The 26,124-nt window shown below is 66.8% G+C and overlaps 1 protein-coding gene and 1 long non-coding RNA gene across 2 annotated transcripts; one reads left to right on the top strand and one right to left on the bottom strand.

Moving 5' to 3' along the window:
• Positions 1-2,562: 2,562 nt before the first annotated feature.
• On the bottom strand, positions 2,563-25,843 carry SLC7A5 (solute carrier family 7 member 5). Its single transcript, XM_062177544.1, has 10 exons — positions 25,303-25,843; positions 15,402-15,527; positions 9,182-9,287; positions 8,896-8,940; positions 8,265-8,388; positions 7,700-7,803; positions 6,983-7,079; positions 6,078-6,227; positions 5,218-5,395; positions 2,563-4,183 (listed from the first exon to the last, which is right to left on the bottom strand). Exons 1-10 carry the CDS (start codon positions 25,841-25,843, stop codon positions 4,128-4,130), a joined length of 1,527 nt encoding a protein of 508 aa, XP_062033528.1. The 3' UTR covers positions 2,563-4,127.
• LOC133748610 (uncharacterized) lies at positions 15,690-17,048 on the top strand. The gene is made up of 3 exons (XR_009864486.1): positions 15,690-15,774; positions 16,625-16,763; positions 16,969-17,048. It is a non-coding gene; the product is annotated as an uncharacterized LOC133748610 (long non-coding RNA).
• Positions 25,844-26,124: the final 281 nt, after the last annotated feature.

The raw sequence follows: 26,124 nt of genomic DNA on the forward strand, positions 1-26,124 counted from the left end.
GCACGTGCGACAGACAGGCTCTGACTCTCCAGGCGGGGCGGAGTCCTGGGCCCTGCCCACAGGCCTGGCAGTGCCGTCTGGAGGACCTGCCGAGCCTCAGGTGAGGGGAGGGCCCTTCGCACCCAGCACAGGTGGTCCAGTGCCATGCAGCGCCCCTGGGTCACCCGGGCAGGTGGCAGAACCTCCCAGGCTCCCATGTCCTCCTCCCTGGGACAGGACAATGGCGCCTGCACCATCAACGGTGCGCGTTGGGTCACCGCCCTGGGCTTCTCCGGCAGAATGGAGAGCCCTGAGTGTGCTCAGGTGCCGGACGGGCTTTCTGGAACACGAGGGTTCGTGCCCGCTCCTCACCTGGGCAGCACCACCGCAGGTCATCCGGGGCCCCGCCCCTCACCCAACGCCACGCCTATCCCCTCCTTGAAGAGGGACTGCCACAGACTCCAGGACGCCCAGCTGCTCCAGAGGGGGCAGGGGCAGGAGGGAAAGTGGGACTCGGGGGGTATCCAGGTCTCCCTAGGACGGGGCCATTCCCAGAGCCCATACTTGGCCTCCTCAATGCTCCCCCAAGCTGCCCGTCCACCCCGACCAATGGGAACTAAACTGTGGTCCAGCCTCTTGCCTTCCCGGGTGCCCGCCCCGGACGCCTCCGACTGAGCCAGCCTGGCCCCCCTGAGACTGTGGATGGCAGGGGACAGCACACTCTGGCTACCTCTCCTGCGCCCTCCAGAGGAAAACCCCTGTGCCCGGTGCCCCCTCCCCCACTGCAGCAGCCCGTTCCCTGCAGGACTCCTCCCGTCACAATCTGCTGGCACCCGGCAGACCACGCCCCTTGGGAGCCAGCATGTGCAGCGCCGGCTACCCGTATCCACCGATCCAGCTCCCTGCTAATGCCCCTGGGAAAGCAGCGACAGACGGCCCAAGCTGGGCCCTGCACCCACGTGGGAGACCTGGGCGGAGCCTGGCCCAGCCCCAGCTATTGTGGCCGTCTGGGGAGTGAACCAGCGCATGGAAGACCCCTGTCTCTTTCAAATAAACCTGAACAATAGTTTTTTAAAAAGACATTCCCCTTGTTCTGAAAAGGCCCACAAGCCCCAGGCTGGGACCCTGGGGTCTTGGCCCAGCTCTGCCCCACCCCAGGCCCTCGGCGTTGTCTGTTCTGTTCTGGCATTTGCCTTTTGGCTGGCCTGGGCGGCTCTCCCTCACCCTTGCCCAGGAGGCTCCAGCCCTGCCCTCACACTCAGCCCCTGCCCCTGCGGGCTCTCCCGCCGCCCGTAGTGTGGTTGCGTTTGTGATGGGTGCACACTGCCCCACGCCAAGTCCGCTAAGGCAGGGCTCTGCCTCTCTTGTCCACAGGTCTGGCCCACTGCGGGCCTTGCTACATGACCACATGAAAGAATGAAGTCGGCACTGAGAGAGCAGGTGGCAACCTTGCCTCGGGGCTGGCTGGGGGCACTGTCCCGTGGGCAGAGGCAGAGAAACCCAACTTCCTGGGGCGGAGGTGGGGGAGGGGCAGAGTCCAGGGCTGGCAGGGCCTCTCCTCTAGGGGAGGGGGCATGGGTGGGGCAGGCAGCTTCAGGAGTCACCCTAGGGAGGGGGCTCTGTGCGCCTGCCCCCCTGCGTGGCCGCCCTGCCCAGGGCCCCCCAAGCTTGTGGAGCACCCACACCAGCCCTGCCCGAGAGACCCAGCAACAGGAACCCCGCATCCCCCGCGGTCTGGACCCCTTGAGGTCCTCTGTCCTGCACCCTAACAAGCCCTTCACAGGGTCACTGCCCTGCGCGAGGGTCCTGAGGTTCCCCAACCTCTTCCAGCCCCTGGGGAAGTGGCTGGTCCCCCAGGGCCCCTGTGGGGAGGGGACAGGAGGCGGGGCCCCAGCCTGTCCCACAAGGCCCTCAGCGGCAGGAAATCTCACAAGGACCCTCTTGTTTTTTCGTGTTTTATGTTGGAATTGGAAGTAGAGAAGACTGACTGATTTGAAATGTGGAGTGATGGAGACCATCCACCTGCGGGTTCACTCCTCAGAGTCCCAGGACCAGGGGCTGGGTCTCCCAAGGGAGTCAGAAACACAGCGCTGCGCCTGCATTGGCTGCTTTATCAGATGCATCAGTGGGGAGCTGGCCCGGAAGCGGAGCAGCCGGGGACTCACCGGGAGCCCCGGTATGGGATGCTGAGATCGCCTGCACGGCTTAGCCCCGTGCCACACCTGCTGACCCCCCACGTGACTTCCGATCCTGGGGCCACCCAGCCCCTTGTAGCAGGTGGGAGGCTGCTGACCAGGCTCGGGGCCCCGGCAACCGGTTTGGCAGAGACGGCCCTGCCACCACAATCCCCCTCCCACTCAGCCTGCAGGTTCTGGGGGCTGCAAACCCTCATCTAAAACCAGGTGGCCCCTGGCCCTGGCCTCCGGGCTAGATGAGGCCTCAGGCTGGGCCCGAAGCCAGGTGCTTCCTACCCCAGGGTCTCTGATGTGCCTGACTGCGACTTGAGTGTGCGCTGACGCCTCCAGCCCCTACTGGCAGACCCCTCCCCTCACCCCACCCCAGTGCTGAGTGAGGGGCCAGGAGGAACCCCAGGACGCCCCTCCCACTCCCGGATCTGGGCGCCCAGGAAATGTCACGAGGACCCTCAGCAGTACCTACAAGTCTGATTGTTTTTCTTGAAAAACAAACACAAACAAACTCATAAAAAAACCCAGAACTCCCCACCCTAAGTAGCCCAGTGTAACAGGTTAGCCATTGACGTCACAGTCTCCGCAGGTGTCTGTGGAGGGCCCGGTGTGGCCAGGACACGGCACGCCGCCGGCCAGGCCAAGCCCCGCCCGCTGGAAGCGGCATCTTGTTAGATGTTAGGACAAAACACAAACAGAAGCAAAGCAACCGAACAAGAAGCCCAGGCCAGGATTTGCCAACCGACACGAAAACCCACAACAGAACCCTCAGGACATGTGTCAGATTGTGGTCAGGGAGGCCAGGGCATCCCAGACAGTCCCGGGGCGGCCCCCGCCCTGCAGCTGAACCCCAGCACGGCAGAGCCCAGGCCGTCTGCCCAGCGGTGGGGGAGGGGCGGGCCGGCTGGCCAGAGCCAGGGCCATGGCACACGGCCCCCACGCAGGCCCTGCCCTCTGAGCGGGGCCCCTCTGACCCCCTCACGTGGTGCCCCCAGCCAAGCACTGGGGAAAGCCGTGCTCAGGAGGTGCCCGGCCTCTCGGGGCCCGAGCGCTGGTCTCGGTGCAGGACCCCAGGACGACCCACCCTTCGGCAAGGAGAACTGCCCAGGACACAGGCTGGTGAGGGAACGTGTCCCCGTGTGCAGGGGCCCGGGGGGTGAGGGGGCACCAAGACTGGGCAAGCCATGGGGGTGAGTGGGAGGGGAGCTGGGAGCCCGCCCCCAGACAGCTCGAGGGGCTGCCCAACGAGCAGCTGGCACTGGCGGCAGGGGCGGCCCAGCCGGGAGCCCACCAGGAGTGTCTGCTGTGGAGTGCAGCTCGGCCCTGGGGGGTGCTGGAGCCCACGTCTCACGTGGGATGGGCTATGGCCAGGAGTCCTAGGGGGCCTGGGCCCCGCCAGGCTCGCCCCTGGAGCGGGTTCCGGAATCACCGTCCGGAGCCGCAGCCTCTGCTCGGGGCAGGGCCTGCCTCTCCCGCGGGGCAGACAGCCCGGGGCTCAGTGTTCAGTGTGTCACCACGTTCCTGACAATAAAAAATAAGGCCCAGCACACGCGTGTGGTGCCAGCGGCCTGGCTGTCAGTGCAAGTCCAGGGTTGGGACGGCAGCGTCCGAGCCTCGGCGGCCTCCACTGCCGGGGATGGGGAGGGGCCCGGGCACCAGTGCTGTCTCCTCCCTCGCTTCTTCATGAGATGAGCATCTCGGTGGTGTCCCCCCAAAACTTAAGTTAAAAAAACAAACACAAGGGTGGGGAGCGGCCCGGCCCTGAGGCCCAGGAGTGCTGTGCCAGCCTGGGCCCCCGGGGAGTGGCTCGAGTCTCCTTGCTGGACCCAGGACGCAGATTCGTACCAGTTTCACAGTGGCCTGTGGGGGCAGTGAGGGGCGTGGGCGGCTGTGGGGACGCAGGGACCGGGTGTGGGCGCAGGGGAGCGGGTGCTGGCTGGACCACTCGGCGTGTCCTCTCGGCTACGTCTCCTGGGGCACCACCTGCATCAGCTTCTGGCACAGGGCCGTGGCCGAGACTGCGGGAGACAGGACTGCAGGTTGGCACGGGGCCTGCTCAGCCCGACTCCCCCCACACTTGGAGAGGCCGCCCCTGGCAGAGCTGAGGGTCAGAAGCTCAGAACCCCCGGGGAACCTCCTGACTGGACCATGAGGACCCCGTGACCTTCCTGCTCACGTGCAGGGAAACACACGGCAGCTGGCCAGGACTGGGGCCAAGGTGAGCCAAGACCCACAGGGCACATAGCCCCAGGCCTCAGGTCTTCAGCAGGAGCAGCTGGGGGCGGGGCCTTCCTGCAGGTATACACTGGGGGTGGGGCCCTCCCTGCAGGTCTGCACTGGGGCGCGGCCCTTCCTGTAGGTATACACTGGGGGCGGGGCCTTCCTAGAGTCTACACTGGGTACCACCTGTGCACACACCCAGGACTCAGAGGCACCGAGCACGGCCCCGGCTCCCCACGGTCCCCCTGTCTGGTGGCCGGCTGGGGGCTGAGCAGAACCTGCAGGCCTGGGTCACAGCCTCTGCTCGGGGGGAAGTGGTTTCGGGCTGGAGTCTTCTGTGCTCCATGCTCTGGGTGGGACCCTGAACAACAGGCAAGTAGGTCTCTGTGGCCAGGATGTGAGGATCAGAATTCGGGGGTCGGGGGGCCCTCACCTGCCCGGCTGCCAGGCTGCTGATTTTAGAAGCCACCTGGGATGTGGGGACCGAGCCTCGGCCCACAGGCACCAGGGACTTCTCCCAGGAGCCGCGCCGCACTCACAGGGCGAGCACAGGGTTTCGGGCCTGGTGTCAGCAGCCCCGGCCAGTCTCCCTCCCACCTCTGGGGCCAGGCACGGTGCAGCAGGCGGCGGGGATGAGCTATTTGGCGCCCGCTGCCTGGTCTCGCGGAAGCCCCTGCTCTGAGCTGAGGGAATGAGCCCTGGAATACCAGGCCCCGGGCAGAGCCTGCCACCCAGCGTGACCTAGCTGCTGGGGGCGCCCCTGGCTGCCCGGGGCCTGGCCGGCTGCTGGGAGGGAGGCCACGCTGGCCATGCCGGCGGCCGAGGTACTCACAGATGGCCTGCAGCAGCCACTTGGGCTTGTTTTGCCACCACACCCCGAAGAAGTAGACGGGCAGCCCGCTGAGGATGATGGTGAAGCCGATGCCGCACTCCACCGGCGTCTTCCAGAAAGAGACGGCGATGAGGAAGAGGCAGGCCAGGATGAAGAAGACAGGGAGCGCGAGGTTCACCTGGGCGCAGAGAGCAGGGCCTTGGAGAGCACGCCAGGGAAACCAGCGGCCCTGCCCCAGGCCGCGGGCCTGGAATGCCCTGGCCAAAGCACCCGGCCACGGCCAAAGGCAGGAGCCGGCGCCTGGCGCGCCTGGGGAGACTGTGGCCAGCCTGACTAGCGGGAGGAGCCGCCTCTGGACCTCTCTGTGGACGGGGCCCAGAAAGCCGTCTCTGAACCTGCAGGCCGCCACCAGCCTGGGGCAGACAGGCCCTGCCTGCCCAGCACGGGACAGTGTCCTGGACCCACAGATGGGCAAGACACCCAGGAGATGGGGCTGGGCCAGGGTCCAGCCGGGCAGTGCAAACCACAAGCCTGCCCTGGACCCCGCGTGCCCACACCACGCACCCAAGGTTCCCATGGGGACAGCCTCCCACAGGCCTGCAGGGCCTCTGCCTCACCCACGTGGCTGACCCCGCCTGCCAGGTGCTCCCCGCTCGCCTGATGACACTGCGCCTTCCTGGCCCGCTCCCTGCTCTCACGAGAACACGAGCCCTGGGTGTTTCGCCCTCTGACGAACCTCGGCACCGGCTCCACCAGCCCGCGAGGGGCCCAGGGAACGCCCTGAGTTAAGGAACCCCGGCGAGCTTCAACAGCGGCTGCTCGCTTCTCTCCGCGGGAGCCCGGGGCCGGCCAGGTCTCACCTTGATGGGCCTCTCCAGCTCGGGCTTCTTGTAGCGCAGCCACATCATGCCGATGATGGCCAGGGCCACGCAGAGCCAGTTGAAGAAGCTGAAGAAGTTGATGACGGAGAAGATGTCTCTGGAGAAGGCGTACAGCAGGGTCATGGCGCACTGCAAGCAGAGGCGGCGGTGAGCACCTTCGCGTCTGGGCCCCGAACCCACTGCCAGGGCAGCGTCCCGAGTGACCGCGGCAGCGCCCACGACGAGACCCACCTGTGGCCGGGTTCCGACACGGCCGGGCCGCCCGACGCTATCCCCCCGTGGGGGCCTGCCCGCCCCTTCTCCTGCGTGGAGCTGCACTGACCTGCTCCTAACAGGTGTCAGGGCCGGGGTGACGGCAGTGCAGCCAGTGCCACGGCCTGAGACCGCGCACGGAGCCCGAGGAGCTGAGGGACCCGGGCTCCGGTCCGCAGCTGTGGAGTGCACGTCGGGAAGGGGGCCCTCGGGTGCACTGGAGCCTCGGACGACACAGCTGCCCCTAAGGGACCCTGGCCAGAACCACCCGGCTGAGCTGCCAACTCCTGACCCCCGGCACAGAGACAACACACAGTTATCTGAGCCACTGAATTCCGGAAGATTCTGCGGCGCATGGGGGTGCGAGTCTGGGACAGGACATGGGTGACGGCTGCCACAGGAGGAGACACGGACTATGTGTGAGCGCACGTGTGTGCACACCCATGGGTGTGCACGAGCCACGCCCACAGACACCACGTTTGGGATCAGCCCTGCACGACTCTGAAACACTAGGACCCATGTCCTGCGCCTCACCCACGCACCTCTCTACTCTCGGCATCTCGGGCAGAGCCCAGTCCGCACCCTGGCTGTGCCGCCCCAATCCGGAGGGTGTGGGCTGGGCCGAGGCTTACCGTGAACACGAGCGACGGCACAGGGGTCAGGAGCTGCGGGTGGATCATGGACAGGACAGAGGGCAGGTGGCCCTCCCTGGACCCCACGAAGAACAGCCTGTGGGCAGAGGCCCAGGGGTCAGCCCGGTCCGACCCCCACCAGCAGGGTGGAGATGGTGGCTTGGGGGGCGCAGGCCTTGCTGGCCTCCTGCGTGCACGACCACCTGGTAGGGGGGGCGGGGGGAACCACCCACCCCCTCAGCGTCCCAGAGACTTGCAGAGGGTCTGCACCCGGAGCTGGGGCACGAGTCAAGGCCCCTGCCTGACTTCCTGACAACTGCGCTCGTCCCGCTCGGCGGGCGCGTGGTGCACAGGTTTCCGCTGCCACCTGGACGCCCACATCTGTGTCACACTTCCTGGGCCGAGTGCTGGCTCCTCCACGCCCAGCCCAGCTTCCTGCTGACGGGCCTGGGAGGCAACAGGTCCCTGCAGCCACGCGGGACACCCGGGTGGAGCTCCAGCTCCAGCCTTTGGCCCCGCCCAGCCTTGGCTGTGACGGGCATCTGGGGAGTGAACCAGCAGATGAAGAACCCCCCACCCCTGTCCTTCCCTCTCTGTCACTCTGCCTTCCAAATCAATCAATCAATCTTAAGAAATAACAACACTTTTAAAACAGGTGCTGCAGAGCGAGGCGTGGGGCTGCCTCCCCGGGGCGGGGCGGGGCGGGGCGGAGCTCACCTGGAGGACGTGAAGAGGGACCCATTGACGGAGCCGAAGCAGGACAGGCCCACGAAGACGGGGATGACCCAAGACATGACTCCCAGGTGGTGGTTCCCGAAGTCCTAGCAAGCACAGTGAGGTGAGCCCGCGGCGGGGGCACCTGGCACGGCCCCTTCCAGCCACCGAGGCGGAGCGAGGCCCCAGCCTCTGCTACTCAGCATCCGGCCCCGACGCCCTCCGCTTCTCTAGGGATCAGATCCTGGATTCGCAGGGGCCCTGGGCCTGCAGCAGGACCCCTGGCTCCACAGGACCGAGCTCAGCTCTGGAGACAGAGACCCCCAGCGCCCAGGCTCACGGCACTGCCTCCTGCTCACACCAGCCCTGGGGAGCAGCGGGCGGGCAGACAGGAGGGTGCCCAGCCTGCCTCACCGCGGTCCACCAGGCTCCACCCCTGTGAACTTGGATATAAAACTGAAGAAGGCCTGGGCCTCTCCAGGTGTGATGACCCTCACCCCTAACCCTAACTACCCGACCGCTCTGGGTAGGAGCAAGGCTTGGGGACAAGGGGCGGGCGGCGTCTTACTACGGCCACGGCCTCGGACGCCAGCATCTGCTCAGGGGACAGGGTGGTGAAGTAGGCCAGGTTCGTGAGCACGTACACCAGGGTGACGATGGGCAGCGAGATGATGATGGCCAAGGGCAGGTTTCTGGAAGGCAGGCAGGCGACAGGTCAGTGCGTGGCCCAGGACGAGGGCCCAGACCCAAGGTGAGCAGCCGGGCACCCCTCGGGCCGCGGCCACCGTCTGGAACCTGGCTCCCCAGGGCCAGCAGCAATTGGCAAGGTGGCCGACACACATGCCTGGGCCCGACACGTGGCTGCTGGCCTTGACTCCCTCATCGGAGAACCAGGGACTCCTAGGGTTCAGGAAGGGCAGCAGGTGTCCCGGTGTGACTGTCCACAGCTGCCCTCGGGCTGTGTAGCTCAGGACCCAGGGGGACAGGGCACGCGCACGCACGCACACGCACACACACACACACGTGAGCACGCGCTCTGCCGGGAAGACAGCGTCCATTCCTCTGCCTGGCCCCGTCCCTCATGGGATCCATGCAGCCACTGTGGGCATGGCGCAGCTGTCCCCCGAGGCTGGCCTCCGGGCCCTTGCACCCCCACTCCTGCAGCCATGCAGGGACGGCTCCAGGGGCCTGGCACCTACCGGTAGGGGTTGATCATCTCCTCCGTGACGAAATTCAAGTAATTCCTAGAATTCAGAGAACAGAGCTGAGCTCTGCGTGCCCGCCCCTGGCCCTGGGTCTCCCCTGGGGCAGCAGCGGTGGAAGCTGTGAGCAGGACGTAGCTGGGCGAGGCCGCCCTGCCGGCCAGCTGCACCGCGGAGCCTGGCCCTACTGACCGCGAGACCCACAGCCCCCAGCCCCCAGGGCGGCCTGGACACCTCCGGGTCCACATGTCCCAGCCACGGGAGCGGATGTTCCGGAACCTACCATCCTCCGTAGGCGAAAAGGCCGCTGTACAAGGCCAGCACGATGTTTCCCACGTCCCAGTTGGTGCCTTCGAAGGAGAACTTGGGGTCTAGATTGGACACGCCACCTGGCAAAGGCCAAACACCAGGGCGCGGGGGTCAGGGCGTGACCGACACTGCATGTGCTGTGAGCAAACCAACCCAACGCTGGCTCGCGGCTTTCACACTTGTGTCCCCGGCGGGTCCTGAGGACACAGGGGGCTGAGCTCCCTCGGCCAAAGTCCCCTGGGGGACAGGAGCCCAGTGTGGGTAACCGCCTCGCTCACCTGGGACATCTGTAGCAGTGTGTGGGGAAAGGGGAGGGCACACGGGGGCATGGCCGGGCGCTCAGCCCCCTCCCCCCAGCACAGCCTGCACTACACACACTCACAGGGCGCCTGGTGCGGGGCCCTGTTCCGGGAGGGGGTGGCATGTGAGCTCCCGGACGCAGGCCCCCTGCCTCCAGATGAGGCTGTGACCCGGTGAGCGGCCCCTCCCCCGCCCGGGTGCAGTCACAAGGTGGTCAGCAGGCTGAGCCCGTGGGCAGGGGTGCGAGCCGCTCAGGACAGGGCTCCTTTCAACAGCGGGCCGCCCACAGCCCCTGGGGCTCCTTCCCACCTGCTTCCCGTGGAATGTTCTGGAATGTGCATCAAAGCCCTGCTGTTGTGTCCCGAGGTCTTGCCCACTCCTGCTGGGGGGGGGGGGCATCTGTCCCACAAGGCGGAAGGCGAGGCGCAGACATGAGGCCCTGCCAGGGTGCAGGTCCAGGCAGGAACACGTTCCTGGGGCCCCAGTCACCACCAGACACACGGTCGCTGTATCCTCACAGGGACAGCACGTGTGTGGTCCTCTGATGGGCAGCCCAGGGTCACGAGCAGTGACTGGGGCTTCCTGTGGGGACCTCCCGTAGTCTCTGACCACACGGCCGAGTGCGGCTCACGGGGCGGGAGAGGCAGGAGGGTGCGGGAGGGAGGCGGGACCCTCGGCCATGCATTTGGCTGTTCGGGGCCCACACGACCACCGCACGTCCCTCTGGGCTGTGCCCCCGGCACAGTGAGTCCTGCTCCCCAGTCACAGGTGGGAGAGGGCGTGGGTGCACACATGCACCCAGTGGTGCAGCGTGGGCAGAGGCCAGCCTGGGCTGTGCTGGACGCCAGCCCAGAATGGGAGGCTACAGCTTCCCTGGGCGCCTGACCAAATACGTACAGGCGCCAGGGCTGCCGGCCCAGGGCGGTGACTTGGCCTGGATGCCCCTCGAGCTGTCCCCAGGGCTGGCAGAGCCTAGCGAGGCTCAGGGTGCCCACACAGGGCAGCTGGCAGAGCTGGGGGAGGGGCCCTGCTTGTCCATTGGTCCTGGTGCCCAGGCAGCCCCCGGGGGAGGGAGAGGGGACTTGGCCTCTACAATGGCAGCTTCAGCCATGCCACCTGCAACTGGGTCAACTGGCAACGCCTGTGGACGACCCAGGGGAGCTGCCAGGCCCCAGTGGGTGAGCGGCACCAAGTAACTGCGGCCAGGGACATGGCTCAGGTCCCCCCGCCCAGCCATGCTCTAAGAAGGCAGCAGTGGCAGCCAAGACCTGCTTGGCCCCAGCGGCTACCGCCAGGGCTCTCGATTCTCTCTGGCCCGCCGGACAGGCAAGCTCTGTCCACCAGCCCAGGGAGGCCAGGGAAGGCCCCTCTGGGACTGGCTGAGACGAGGCTTGGCAGCACCGAGGCCCACGGTGTGGTGCTGTGGGCCCTGGTGCCACTCGCTCTCTCTGCCGAGCAGGTCCCTGGCAGCCCCTACCCCTCTTCCGCAGAGCAGCATCCCACCAGCCAGGTCCCCTGAGGGTCCCCTCAGCACACAGGTACCACCACGGTGGCATCTGCCAGAGGGGACGGCCACTACTACCTTCGGGAACAGGACGCAACTGGCTCCTGATGCACAAGACAAAGGCTGCCTGTGGCCCCTGGACCCTGTCCTGGGAGGGAGCGGCCTGGCCCAAGGCTGGCCAGGGCCTCACCCAGGCCCCAGGCATGGACAAACCCGTGGCCTGGACTGGTGGCCAGCCCTGAGCCGGTCTCTGGGGCTGGGAGGCAGAGAACATTCCAGAACCTCAGGGCTTACGGGCAACACCCCAGCCACAGGCACCCTCTGGAGGTCTGCACGCTGCCATTTAAGTCCTGCCTTGCGTCCCGGAAGCCGCAGGCTGCGTGCTCCGAAATGAGGTCTCTGGAGAGAGGAGAGAGGAGCCCCACAGCCCAGACAAGCGTCCTCAGAGGACAGAACCCAGATGTGGCCACGAGGAGACAGACGGACGCGGGAACCACAGAGCTGGCAGGGGCGGGGGTCCTCGCCCAAAGCCAGCGCGGGGCGCGGGGCCCTAGAGATGCTTCCTGGTGGCCAAGAGCCACCAGACTGTGGGGTGCACGCTCACTACCGAGTTGGCCGCTCCCTGTCACCAGTGACAAGGTCCACAGCCACACACGGCCCCATCACAGCCATAGACAGCCACACACGGCCACACACGGCCCCATCACCCAGCCACACACGGCCCCATCACACAGCCATACACGGCCACACATGGCCCCATCACACAGCCACACACGGCCCCATCACAGTCACACACGGCCACACATGGCCCCATCACACAGCCACACATGGCCACACACGGCCCCATCACACAGTCACACACGGCCATACATGGCCCCATCACACAGTCACACACGGCCCCATCACACAGCCACACACGGCCCCATCACAGTCACACACGGCCACACATGGCCCCATCACACAGCCACACACGGCCACACATGGCCCCATCACACAGCCACACATGGCCCCATCACAGTCACACACGGCCACACATGGCCCCATCACACAGCTACACACGGCCCCATCACACAGCCACACACGGCCCCATCACAGTCACACACGGCCACACACAGCCCCATCACACAGCCACACACGGCCACACATGGCCCCATCACACAGCCACACATGGCCCCATCACAGTCACACATGGCCACACATGGCCCCATCACACAGCCACACACGGCCCCATCACAGTCACACACGGCCACACATGGCCCCATCACACAGCCACACACGGCCACACATGGCCCCATCACACAGCCACACACGGCTACACATGGCCCCATCACACAGCCACACACAGCCCCATCACACAGCCACACACGGCCACACATGGCCCCATCACACAGCCACACATGGCCCCATCACAGTCACACATGGCCACACATGGCCCCATCACACAGCCACACATGGCCCCATCACAGTCACACACGGCCACACATGGCCCCATCACACATGGCCCCATCACAGCCACACACGGCCCCATCACAGTCACACACGGCCACACACGGCCCCATCACACAGCCACACACAGCCACACACAGCCCCATCACACAGCCACACACGGCCACACACGGCCCCATCACACAGCCACACAGCCCAGCCGTTGAGCCTACTGAGCTAGAACTGCAGGCTCCCTGGCCAGGAGAGACCGCCGGTTCTCTGTGCTATGTGGTCACAAGCTAGGGACAAAGTGCAGTGGCCACCGTCACCCTCCTTTGCAGCCCCCCCCCCCCGGCAGCTGCACCCTGGGAGACTCTGGCACGTGCTCCCCAGCTAGCACGTGTCCCTGGTGTGCCTCTTAAATGCCCACAGGAGGAGCTGGTGCTCCCATGTGGGCACCAGTTCGAGTCCCGGCTGCTCCACTTCCCATCCAGCTCCCTGCTGATGGCCTGGGAAAGCAGTAGAAGATGGCCCAGTGCTTGGGCCCCCACACCCACATGGGAGACCCGGAAGAAGCTCCTGGCTCCTGGTTGGCCTGGCCCTTGCAGCCATTTGGGGAGTGAACCAGCAGATGGAAAATCTTTCTCTCTCTGCCTCTCCGTAACTCTGTCTTTCAAATAAATAAATAGGTTGTTTTTTAAAAAAATAAATCTTTCTTAAAAACTTCTAAAATAAATAAACGCCTGCAGGAGTGTCTCCTATGCTCCCAGATCAGCCTCGGGCCTCAGGCGGCTTGGAAGGGCCTTTTCCCCAAGCCGCAGGCCACACAAGACCCAGGCACAGGGCTGTGGCCCCTGCCCTCCCCTGCCCCGCCCCGCCCCGCTGTCCTGGCCTGGCCTCACCAGCCTGTGTCCGCCTGTGTCCGGGCCTGACCCCCGCCCCGGGGCCCTGGGGGGAAGCCCAGCTTCCTGGCCTCTGATCCTGTCGGGGCGCTCTGACGCTGAATTCAGGAGGACGGTGGAGGCCCCAAGAAAGGGACCCAGCTACAAAGGACCGACGCCTGGAGGAAAAGCCAGCCCACCCCCCAAGGCCGCACAGCCGTCACCAGTCTAGGCACAGGGGGAGCTGTGGCCGCCTTTCTCAGGGCCGTGGGTTCCTCACTGAGGACTGACCCCACGCCAAGCTGGTCCGGAATCCGGCGGCGGTCCCGTCTGTCCCGGGCTGACCTCGGTGGAGGGCAGGGCTGGGCTGCGGCGGGTCAGACACAGCCCAGGACTCACCGCGAGCCGCTCCCCAAGCGCAGGCCCTGTTACGGACTGGACTGCGTCCCCCAGATTCCAACGCTGGGGCCCCGACCCCAGGGCAGCTGCATGGACACTTCCAAGGGAAGGGAAGGGGCCCTGAGGGGTTGGGGAGACCCGGGGGGGGCTCTCTGCCACTGGTGAACTTGGCAGGAAGGAAGCTGCCCCCCACCCCTGGTGGGGCCACGCCCCCGCCCGCCCAGCCCTGTTGTCACGCCCAGCTTCAGTCCTAGGGGGTTTCTCCGGTAGTGGGCTCGTCCCAGCTGGCGCTCACTCATGGCCCTCCCCCGGGAAGGCCCCAGGCCCAGGCACCTCGGGAGGGAGGGCAGCAGTGCCTGCAAGCTGGGCTGGGAGGCCTCTGCGGTCCCACGCCACGCACTCGGCCCACGTCACACAGTGGACATGCAGACTGAGGGCCGTCCACCACGGGGGAGCGGCGGAGCCAGGCCCTGGGCAGGGGGCTCTACTCCCACCCCTGCTCTGTCTCTCAGGTCACAGAACCCCCTGCCCCAGACTGGGTGTCGGACAGGGGCGTCCTACGCTTGTGGGTACAGCCCCCCAGGGAGCCCTGTGTAGCGGTCAGAAAGGGCGCTGTCACTCCTGTGCTACAGGCCATGCCCACCTGGTAGCTCAGCCAGGACCTCAGGGTCTGAGCCCGCTTATCTGCTGTGTATCCCTGGGAGAGGGGCACTCGCACTCCGGGAGACAAGGATCCCCGGACAACGCGGGAGAGGGAAGAGGGGCGGGTGTGCAGCAGGTGCGTCTGTCACCTCTGGGGTCCCACTGGCCTCCCAGCATGCTGGATGGGCACTTCATACAGACTCTCCTGAGCCAAGAGCAGGCGGCCGGGAAGCGGCCCAGAGAGGGCGAGCAACTTCCCACTGGCCACACAGCACAGGAGCAGGCCCTGGCCCACCCAGCCAGCCTCAGAACCCGCGTTCCAGGAGCTCACACTGAGCCCACATCAGGGCGCCTGGTGCGGGCCCAGCTCTGGCTCCTGCCTCCAGTTCTTGGCCCCCTGGCCGTGGGTTTGGGGAGTGGAACAGCGGATGGAGTTCTGTCTCCCTGCCTGTCAAATAAATAAACCAAGAGAAACAAAACCCAAGCTCCTAAAGCTTCCGCTACGGCTCCTCACGTTCAAGCACAGTGGGTGCTACAGACTTCGGGTTTTTTTATCTTTAAACTGAACAGAAAAGCAGACAGTGTTGGTCCCCACGCCACCTGCCGTGGCAGCCAGCCAGGCCCCGCCCACCTCCACCCAGCACAGGCACTGTAGAGGCCTACTGCCGTCCTGCTGGGCTCGGCGTGCCCGTCCATGGCCAGCCAGGCCCTCCTGGACACACAGCCACGAGAACCAGTCACCACGTTTGCCAAGAAAACACCGTCACAAGCCTAAGTGGCAGCCAGAGGCGAGGAGGCAGCCCCACCCCTGCCCAGAGAGAGCACGGGAGAGCCACGGGAGAGCAGGCCACGCGACGCTGACCACCAGGAGGGGCGAGGCCGGCACGGCTGGGGAGGCCCTTGCTGGGGGCAGCGTCCCCTAGGGGCGGGGATGACGGCCGACAGACGTGACCGCCTGAGTGACGGCACCCGCACCGGCGCCCGTCACGCTCACCGGGGCTGGTCTTCCCGCAGCGAGGCTGGCGGGCGGCAGCTGTACTCACCTTTGCCGATCTGGACGAAGCCCAGCAGGATGATCAAGGCCAGGGCCAGCAGCTTGGCGGCGGCGAACGCGTCCTGGACACGGGTGGCGGCCTTCACGCTGTAGCAGTTCACGGCCGTGAGCAGCACTGTGGGGACAGGAGCGCAGCCTGAGGCCCAGCAGCAGACGCCGGGGCAGACCCGGTCAGAGCAGGCAGGCCGGGGCGTGGGCAGCGGGCCAGGGCGCCTGGCGTTGGGCCAAGCTGGGCAGAGTGTCCACGCCGGCCCCGCAGCAGCTCCCGCTCGTCAGAGACCTGTTTCTGCTAACAGCTCCCCAGCTCCAAGGCCAAGGCTGAACACACAGGACGGATTCCCTGTCACAAAACGCTTCTTCACGTATGTAGTGGGAAGGCCAGGTGACAGAGAGCTCCCACCTCTGGGCTCACCCCCAAATGCCTGCGACAGCTGGGACTCGGCCAGGAGCCCTGAACTCCAGGGTCCCCCGCGCGGGTGGGCCGGGAAGCTGGGCCCACGGGGAGGCGTGTGCTGGACCTACGCCTGGCACTCAGCTGTGGGATGCGGCGACCCAGGCGGCGGCTGCGCCCCAAGGATTGCCTTCTACGTGAAGGGATTTCAGCCCCGCGGGCCCCCACCAAAGCAGTCCTTCCTCCGCACTCCCACCGCACCTGCCCCGCGCCGAGAACCCTGGCACTGCCAGTCCAGCACGGCTGGTGGCTGTGTGAGGTGGGCCCCCACTTCCGGGAGAACCTTCTCTGGACCCCACCGGTCCCACCCGCAGGCCGAGGTGAGGGCAGACGGCACCTGCGGTCAGCCAGCCTGGCACAGGAGCCAGCACACGGGCTACCCCGACCTTCTGTGGGCCTGGGTGGTGGCTGCAGCTCCTGCGGGGGCGGGGGGGGTCCCAGCAGAGAGGCAGGCCAGCACCCCGAGCGGGGGCCGCCATGGAGCGCTCTGGGGCTGGTGAGTTGGGACAGTAAAGGCACCTACAGCATAAGCTGTGTCATGACACAGAACAGAGGCCCCCCGCTCTCTGCCTCTCTGTCACCCCTGTGTGCCCCAGCTGATTTATGCCTCCTGGGGCTGCAGGGACAGTGGACAGCATTGGCACCGAGGGGCCGGCCACATGGCCCTGGGCGGAGCCCGAATCCCAGCCCACACAGGGGCCGCTTCCTACAGGGGGGAGGCGGGCGGCCGGAGAGCCCTGACCTCAGCGTCTCTCTTCCAGGAAAGCTAGGGCAGCGCTGGTCCCGACCCCAGGCGCCCGCTCCTCCCGCAGAATGGATGGCAGGCAGCTCCAGAACCTGAGGCACTGGCCTACGAGAAGGAACCCCAGGCCAGTGGACCGGACGGAGCCGAAAGCCCAGGTAACAGAATGGACGGGAAGCTCCCCGAAGCGGACAGGCTGGGGCCTCATCTCACCCCTGGGCTCCGCTGAAGCCTTCACCGGGCCCCTCCTCCAGCGGGAGAGGGGTGGGCGCAGAGGCCAAGGCCAGGGAGGGCACCTGGCAGGGGTGGAGACGCTGCCTGGGACACCGGCGTCCCACAGAGTGCCGGGCTCCCCCGCCCCAGCCCGCTGCAGGTGCACGGCCTGGGGAGCGGCAGCTTCGGGCGCTTGGGCCCCTGCCCCCACGTGGGAGACCCGGATCGAGTTGTAGCTGCCGCCCTGCTCCTGCAGACATCTGGGGAGTGAACCAGTGGATGGCCGATCTCTGTGTCTGTCTCTCTCCGTGTCTGCCTTTCAAATAAATTTTTTCAAACACTTTAAAAAAAAATTTCATTTCCCCAGGGCTGGCGCGGCGCGGCAGAGGATCCAGGCGCTCCACCTGGGCTGCCCCTCCCCCTGCTCTCGGCCAAGGGGCGGGTCTTCTGGGCGGGCTCGCACTTCCTTATGGGTGACAGCGGAGCAGCAGCTCCTCCCCACCCCGCCTCCCTGGCCGGCCCTGCCTACGGATTTGCAAGAGAGGTGCTGATTGCATCACTCGGCCGGCGGCCGGCGCGGTGGTGGCCAGACTCCCCCCCCCCCCCCATTTCCTGTGATGAGTGGGCTCTGGGTGCCCTCCGTCTGGGGTTTCCCCCCTCACAAATGACGCACTGGGTCTCCCAGAATCCACGTGTCCACACTCCCAGCCTGCCACCCACGGGCAGTCCCTGAGCCACCAGGCTGGCCTAGACGTCGCCCAGGTCACCACACAGGCCCCGGGCCCTGCCCCTCCCCCAGACCCAAGTACAGGCCGGGGACAGGCAGGCCCGAGTCTCCAGGTCTCAATATTTTTCTTTCATGAAAAACAAACATCCGATGAGTGACCAGCAAACAAAGGCTGCATCATCTCCTAGGCCCTGTTTTTCAACTTCAAAATGAAATGTAACTTTAAATAAAGAAGTGAAAACGCCTGGCCCAGGCCCGACCCCCTCGCCAGCCCGGGGGTCACGGGAGGGTGGCTATGGCCCGCAGCTGCCTGCCTCCCCTCCCCAGGGGGACCAGGAGGAAGTGGCTGCGCCTCGAGGCAACGCAGGAGGGATCAGAACAGTGTGCCCTGCCGCCCCCTCTAGGCTCCCTGTGCAGCACCCCCAGATAAGTGCGGCTGCCTGGCCCACAGGGACAGCCGGGCTCAGCAGATAAGGCCGGGACCGGGCTGGGTGCAGCCAGCTGGGAGGCTGGCCCCTGTCCCACGGGCCACGCCAGGCCACGCCAGGCACTCTCCCCCTGCAGGTTTTGCCTGGCCCTCTTTCCTGCTGGGCGGCTCAATCAGCTGGCTGGCAGGGGGACAGAGGAGCTGGCCCCTGCCTGGCCGGGCCTCTGGCCAGGGACTCGCTGCCCTCGGCCTCCTGCAGGGGCTCCGCTCTACTGCCGCGCCCTCCTTTTCTGGGTGTGCCTTGACAGTGGACGGAAACCCCCGGCCATGGCACTGGGTAGGGCGGGGCCTCTGCTGGGACACCTGCCCCTCAAGCCGGGTGAGCTGGGCAGACCAAAGCCATGCATCTCCGGGGTCACGGCCAGGCCTCAGACCCCTGGGGTGACTCCAAGGGCTCGGCGCCAGGGCCTCCCCAAGGAGGCCGCCTCCAGACATGAACTCAGGCGACCGCTCCTGTCTCCCCGTCTCGGGAGGACGTGCACACGCATGGACCTTACTTGCACTGCACGAAGCCAACCTTCCCTGGCCCTGAGCCCCACCAGAGCTGCCAGAACCAACACCTACGGAGGTGCCCGACGTGAACTCTGACCCCTGCTGGCCAGCAGTGCTGGCTCCTTGGCGTCCCGGCCTGTGTGTAACCCCCAAACAAAACCCGAATCCGCCTCCTGCCCACTGACAGGATTCTCTGGCCGCCCCTGCGGACGCCGGGGAGCCGAGCGTGAGCCCCGGCTGTGCACTCCGCCACTCGTGGCATCACCGACACTGTCTGGGGACAGAACCCCGGACCCCCAGGGCCGACTCAGAGCCCTTGGGCAAAGGCGCCCCACAGGGAGGCGAACCCTCACCCCACACCAGCCCAGGAAGGGAGCCTGGGGAAGGCACCTGACCAGCAGCTGCGCTGGGAACAGGGCCCCGAGCAGGAGGACAGGTAAGCGAGGTTCCCAACCCAGGCCCTGGAGCCCAGAACCTCGCGGTGGCCCCAGGAAAAGGCCCTGGGGCCGGCCCCCAGCCGGGTGGGGACGCCACAGGTCCGAGGACTAAGCCTGGGGGTCCGGGTAGTGCCCCGGTAGCAGTTCCTGAACAGGGGTGGATAAGGCCAGCTCCTCCAGTCACAGGCCAGGCCCTGGGCAGCCGGCCACTGGCTGGAGAACCGTGAGGTCCAGCTCTGAGCACGGCACTGCCGCGGGGCAGCCACGCACAGTGGGGAAGCAGCTTGTGGGTGAGGACCGGGGTGCCACTGGCAGCGGGAGTGGGAGCTGCTCCCTGTGCACGGCCCAACAAGAACAGGCAGCACCGCGGCGGAGACGGCCCGAGGCCTGGGAGTGACAGCGCCGCAAACCCGCCAGGTGAGCCAGGACCCTGCCGGCACCACCACCGTGTCCTGGCAGCCCCGGAAACAGCACAGAGGGAGTGCCCAGCCTGGACCCTCGGCACACCAGGCGCAGCAGCCAGCACTGGGCCCGAAAGCAGCGCCAGCTGACCACCTCGGCCACAGGTGGCTGGAAACTGGCCCTCGCGGCCTGCCCCGCCCAGGCCACCAGTGCTCTGTGTCTGACCACTGAGACCTGCAGTCCTGCCTGAGCACAGCTTTGTCCAGATCCATCCAGGACATGCAGGTGCCCTAAAATTTAGGGGTACCCGGGAAGAAGCACGGGGCTTGTGGAAGTCGGGGCCTGCCTCCAGGCCCCTGGAAGTCCACCTGTGTGCCGTCCACCCGCTGCACCGGCCCACGCCTGGCCCGCACTCCCGCATCCCCAGAGCTAACAGATGCCCCAGCAACAAATCAACCCCACGACCCACATTTGTGCGTGCACCCCAATATCCAAGGGCTTGTAGAGGTGGACGTGGGGGAGGGACAGCACCCCTACTTGTACACCAGCGGGCAACTCTGCGGCCTGTGGTCTCCTCTCCTGGGCCCCAGCGCCTCCGTGTGGCTGCCCCACCACTAGCCCCTGAGATGGGAACGCCCACGTGGATTCCAGGGCACAGCCTGTTCAGGGAAACCCCTCGAATCCCAACAAGGTCTCGGCAGAGAAGGCGCTGCCGCCTGTGGACTGGCTGGGCCCGCCCACTTCCTCACTGTGACCCCATGGACACAGAGGCCCCGGGGCTCCCTGCCCCCGAACACGTGTCTGCATACTCTGTGCCATTCTTAGCCAGGCTGAGTTCCTCGGAAGTGACAGACCGGGCGGAGGAGCCGGCGACTGACACACACATTTCCGAACAGGTCAGCAAGGGGGGTTTATCAAGTGTGGTCTGCTGGCGCTGCAGTCCCGGGGCACGGGGGGAGCCTGCAGCTGGCCAGGTTCTTCTTTTGCCCTGGTGAGTCAAATTTCCAAAGAACAACCAGCACAAAGGCAGGGGACCAACCTGGTGCAGTTTGGAGGTCAAGGCCCCTGTGACACACTGTGTGACCTCAGGCAAGTTCCCACCCTCTCTGAGCTCCCCCCCCCCCCCCCCCGAACAGGACCACTGCTGCTCCAGGCGCCGCAGCGTCCTGGGGAGGGAACGGATCTGGCGGGTCCCTGGGCCGCCCATGACCCTGATAACCCCGGCCCACGTGAGCCCGGAACCCGCCATCCCTCCAACCCCGAGGCCAGGCGAGAAAAGGTGCACCAGCTCAGGGGGACAAGGTCTCTGTGGCAGCCCACGCCACACCCTCACCTATCTGTGCTCCTCAACGTTGGAGAGGCTGTGTGGCCCCAGGCCTCAGCTTCCCCTCCTCTGTCCTGGCCGGTGGGACGGGGGCAGGGGGGTCTCCCCCCAGGACTGACTCACTGCCCAGCTCCGCGGGGGCACCCAGCCTCCAGCCTCTATCTCAACAGCAGTGGGAGCAAACGTGCACCATGGACGTGCTCAGCGGGCAGACATTCAGGATTAAGCAGTGCACGCCCTCTGGCTGGGGTGCAGCCGTTAAAGCCAGAGCCGGGCCTCTCCCCAACCCCTTACAGGTCAGCAACGGGAGCTGGGACCCAGCCCCTGGGCACGGGAGCCCTCAGCTCTGGGCAAGTCTGCAGCAACCTCAGGAAGAGACAGGGAGGTGTGGTACCATGTCCAGGGGCTCTGCCTGCCTCCCCACTCCCAGCATTCCTGGCTTTTGTAGGCCTGGGTCACAGAGCCCAGGGGCAGCCCCAGGACCCGCTCAGGCTCTGCAGCACCCAGGGCTTGCCCACTCCACAGCCCGAGCCGGTGGCTTGAGCAGGGTCCTCCGCTGGCCCTGCAGAGCGCACACACAGGACTTGGTGCTGGGCTAGCCAAGGTCACGCTGGCCTCGGCGGAGTCGGCTGCGCCCTGAGCAGCTCCCTCAGGACACGGTCTCAGCAGCGACCGATGTGGGTCAGCCCCAAGGTCGGGGGGACGCAGGCTGGGTTACAGGCATCACACTTGAGCGCTCCCCTGGGAAGTCGGTGGGGTTCTTCCAAGCCCAGGGGCGTGGCCCAGGCATGACGGACGGGCAGCCAGCCTCCCTCGCACTCACAGTGTCCCCCGCGAGCACCCACCTCCTGAGCAGGAGCTCGGGGCACTGGCTGGACGAGGGCCCCTGTCACATGGGGCAGCACAGGGGAGGGGGCGTTGCCACGGGAGCTCAGGGGCTGAGGACTGGGCTGTGAACCAGGGGCCGGGTCGCTACGGCTGGGCACTGACCAGGGGGCGGGGGGACAGGTGTACTCTGGGCACCTGCCGTGAGTCCCAAAAGGAGGGGATGGACTAGAAGAGGGGCTGGCAGCCAGTGCCACTCCAGAGGCTCGCGTGCAGAGGCCAAGGTCGGCCGATGGCTCTGCACGCCAGGGAGCCCAGGACACATCTCTCTGATCTGCCCAGATGTGACTAGCTGACACTGGCCCTGACCCCTGGCCCCCACCATCCTCCCCAGAGATGCAGCCATGTGCCCCACAGCCTCACGATAAATGGTGGTTGGCTTGGGGGTGGGGCCACGGCTCGGACACCTGCTGCTGCCCCGGCTTTCCCGGCTGTGAGACGGATTCAGCACCAACTACAAAGACTGGTGGGGAGGACACAGGGGGTCCAAGCTCCTGCCCTCAGGGACTCGTTCCCCGGGACGGCGGCCCCCTGGCCTGGGCCTCAGCTCCCATGGGATTAACAAAGAGGCCCGTGACCCAGGGAAAAAAGGGCCAGGGACGCCCAGGATCTCCCGTCTGCCCCGGGGTCACGCACTGCGGATCCCGTGACTTGGCGTGACCGGCTCATGTGGGCGGCAGCGCCTTCCTGTCGGGCAAGGAAAGTCAGGTTTCGCGCTAATTGCCGGGCTGTGGGGATGCCGGGACCTGCCTGGCGCAGAGCAGTTGCCTGGAGCCTCCGTGAGGCCCACAAGGAGGAGGGGTGGGGGCTGTGGGGCAGAGCCTCCTTGGCAAGGCGCCCTGTCTCAGCCCTGGCCGACCCTCGAGCCTGCTGACCAGGGCTAACCCCCAGGGTGGGGCTCACAGCCAGGTCCCACATTTCTTCACCTCCAGCTTCTCACTCCCTCTGGCCTCCCTCCTGCCCAGCGGTAGGGAACAAAGACACGGGCGGCGTGGAGGCTGGACCCATCGGCCCGGTGTTCCAGTGCGGGCTAGATCACACCAACAGCCAGCTGGGGCGAATGCCCACCCTGCAGACACGGAAGCGGAGGGTCAGAGGGCCCCAGGGGATTGACCCAGAACCAGGCACGTCTAGACCTGAGATGGGCAGGGATGGGGGGTCCTCTCAGGTCACAGGGCCCAGATCATGCCCAGGACCCTGGGCGCCGGCCAGGCAGTGGGCTGAACCAGCCCAGGGAGTCCCCTGCGCGGCTCTCCCTGCAACTCCCACAACTCAGCAGGGGCGGCCTGAGCTGTATGCACTTGGAGGCCTGTGACCCACAAGCCTTCCGCTTCCGGAGCACACGCGGGGCTGAGCCGGGCCCCCACGCCCACCTGCGGCCCAGGCCCGCGTCACTGTGACCGTGTGACCCCTGCTGACGGGACAAAGGCTGTGCCAGCTGAATTCAAGTGAATGCCACCACAACTTCCTGAGAGTGAGGCGCCCTCATCAGCCGCGCCCACCCCGCTTCCCGGGGCCAGAGGGCACTCGGGGCCAGGCCTGCTCGCCTTCGGCCAGTGCCGAAGCCAGAGGTCTCCCGAGCTGTCCCCAGGGCTCTCGAGCTTGGGGACAGGGCCCTGGAAGACTGCGGAGCAGCCGGGGGACAGTGTTTGGTTAAGACGCCCGCACCGCACACCGCAGTACCTGGCTCTGCGCCCCACGCCAGCTTCTTGCTAACGCATGCTCGGAGTGGCACAGGTGACACTGGAGTAGAGGGGCCCTCGTCACCCATGAGTGGGACCCGGGTGGAGCTCTGGGCTCCTGGCTTTAGCCTGGTCCAGCCAGCCCCAGCTATTGTGAGCATCTGGGGAGTGACCCAGCGGATGGACGACCTCTCCGTCGTTCAAAGATAAAGACGCAGAAGCAAAGCAAGAACACTCAGAGTTTCCGTGGATCTTCTCTGCCCCGGAGACCCTGTCCACAGGCTCTGCTCAGCCGCAGTGGCCCCCACCCGGCTGCACCTGCGCCACAGGCCTGTCTCCCTCCACCATGAGGCTGCTCCTGCCGCTGGAGGTCTCAGACGCCCCCTCTGGGGCACCCACAGCAACCTGTCAGGGCCCACCCTCGCCCTGCCACTCCCTCTCGGCGGCCCGGAGTGCGGGCCAGGGGAGGGGGCCTCTCCCTGTCTCCCTGCTGCAGACACCACACTCCTTCTTGTTACTGAAAACCCTCTTCCCAACACGAAAAGCAGCACGTCCCCCCACCCCCACTCCCACCCAGGCCCAGGGAAAAGCCACCCAAACGGCCGAGGGACACGCGGTCAGAGGGGCGAAGCGGTGCTGGCGTAGGGGTGGCGTGGAAGCCACCCAGACCATCCTTTAAAGCCCCGTCTGCCCTCAGGACAGAGCCTGGTGCAGTCTCTTTGGAAGACATCCAGGCTATCAACTCAGAAGCACCCCACCCGAGGACCACCAGGGCCACCGGGCCCGCTGTCCCCCCCGGAAGAGCCAGGAAGCGCTTCTCAGAGGCACAGCAGGGCCGCCCAGGGCCTGACCGGAACAGCATTATCAGTTCAGGCCTTGGAAAAGCAAGGTGCAGGACACGCTGTCCCTCGGGTCCAACCGACACTTGAAAGACCGGCCTGGGAGCGACTGGCCGGGAGCAGAGAATGTTCTAGAAGGACGCGTGAGTGCCACGTATCTGGGGGAGGGGCGGGGAGGAGGCATGTGGGTCTCAGGACCGACTGATGCATCATGTTTTTTTTGTTGGACAGATGAGACGAGGAGAGCTCCACCCTCCCTCTGCCTCCTGTTGGCCAAGGTGCCTTTTCCACTACGGCCACAAACAGCCTCAGCACACGGCAGTGGCGAGACTGGACGTGAAAGTCCGCGGACGACCGGCCAGCACGCAGGGCCGTTCCCCACCAGAGGCCCCTGCCTTCCAGGCCCGGCCGGCGCGTCCTCCCCGGGGGGACCTCAGCACCCATGCCCAGAGGGGGCTGGCTCAGCTCAGCCACTGCTAGCCTTGACCCACCCAGAGACCACTCCTCTGCCCAGGGTCTCAGGAGCCGGTCAGGCAGCGAGGCCTGGGCGCCCCAGAACCCCAACAGCGCCAGCCGGCACTGCCCACTCTGCCAGGGGGCTCAGAGCTCAGGACCCTCCCCCGCGGGTCAGGGCACCGCCAGCTCCTAGGGCAGGCCCCAGCGCACCCTGAGAACTCCGAAAACCCCCAAGGCTGACCAAAGGGAGCGCTTAGAAACACCCCGGCCGGCAAATAAGCCCCAGGCGCTGCCTCCGGGGGCCCCCCCGCTGCCAGCCCCCGGGAACGCGCAGCTGGGCTCCCGGCACAGCCGGGGACCCCTGAGCCAGGTCGGATCCGAGGTGCGCCCTCGGCGGGGGGCGGCTCCGGGCTGCAGGAGCCCCGGGGCCAACGTCACCCGATCTCCTTACTACTACTCCTGCGACGGGGCAGAAATGAATGGCTTTTTTTTTTTTTTTAAACTGTAATTCCGCCTCCAGTCAGCCAGGGAAGCTCAGACAGGAAGTTGCCGGTGCTGTCCCGCACGTGGTGCGCCGGCCAGAGGCAGGGGCTGCCGCTGGCACGGCCAGGCGCCCACGCGCGCGCGTGTGTGTGAGCGAGCGAGCGAGGGGCTCGGCCGAGGGCAGCGCCCGCCGCCCGCCCGCGGCGCGCCAGGAGGAATGAATGGAGCCCCGTCCGGAAGCGAGCGAGGCCCCCGCGCGCCCCTACTCACGCACGCAGAGGCAGGCCACGAGCTTGGCGGCCTCCTCGGGCACCGGGCAGGTGGGGAAGACGGGCTTGAGCAGGTAGGTGGCGAAGACGAGCGCCACGATGTACTGCGACGAGGGCCGGATGATGAGCAGCTCGATCCAGAGCTTGAGGAAGGCGGGCAGCGAGCCGTAGACCTCCAGCATGTAGGCGTAGTCGCCGCCGGACTTGGTGATGGTGGTGCCCAGCTCGGCGTAGCAGAGCGCGCCCACGATGGAGAAGACGCCGCACACGGCCCACACCACGAGCGACAGCCCCGGCGAGCCCGCCTCCTTGAGCACGCCGGTGGGCGTCACGAAGATGCCCGAGCCGATGATGGTGCCCACGATGATGGCCACGCCGTTGAGCAGCGTGATGCTGCGCTGCAGGGCCACGCCCTCGCCCTCGGCCTCCGCCTCGCCCTCGCGCCGCGCCGCCAGCATCTTCTCCCGCGCCTGCCGCTCCTCCTCCGGGGCCGCCGCCGCCGCCGCCGCCGCCGCGCGCCGCTTCGGCCCCGCGCCCGCCATGCTCGCCGCGCAGGCCGCCCGCGCTGCGTAAGCGCCCGCGCCGCCCGCCGCCGCCTTTTATGGCTTCCGCCGGCCCCGCCCCGCCGCGGCCGCCGCGGCCCCGCCCCCCGCCCCCGCGGGCCACGCCCCCGGGCGCCCGTTGGTAGGCGCTGCCGAGGCCCCGCCCCCCGCCCGGCCCGGGCTCCGAGCGCGTGCGGCGCGCAACCGACCTGGTGGGCGCCCCGGGGCCCGGAGGCCGGTGGTCGAGGCGCGCGCCTCCCTCCTCCCAGCCGGCCCGACGA

The sequence above is a fragment of the Lepus europaeus genome, chromosome 19 (genome assembly GCF_033115175.1).
Source record: "Lepus europaeus isolate LE1 chromosome 19, mLepTim1.pri, whole genome shotgun sequence".
NCBI lineage: Eukaryota > Metazoa > Chordata > Mammalia > Lagomorpha > Leporidae > Lepus > Lepus europaeus.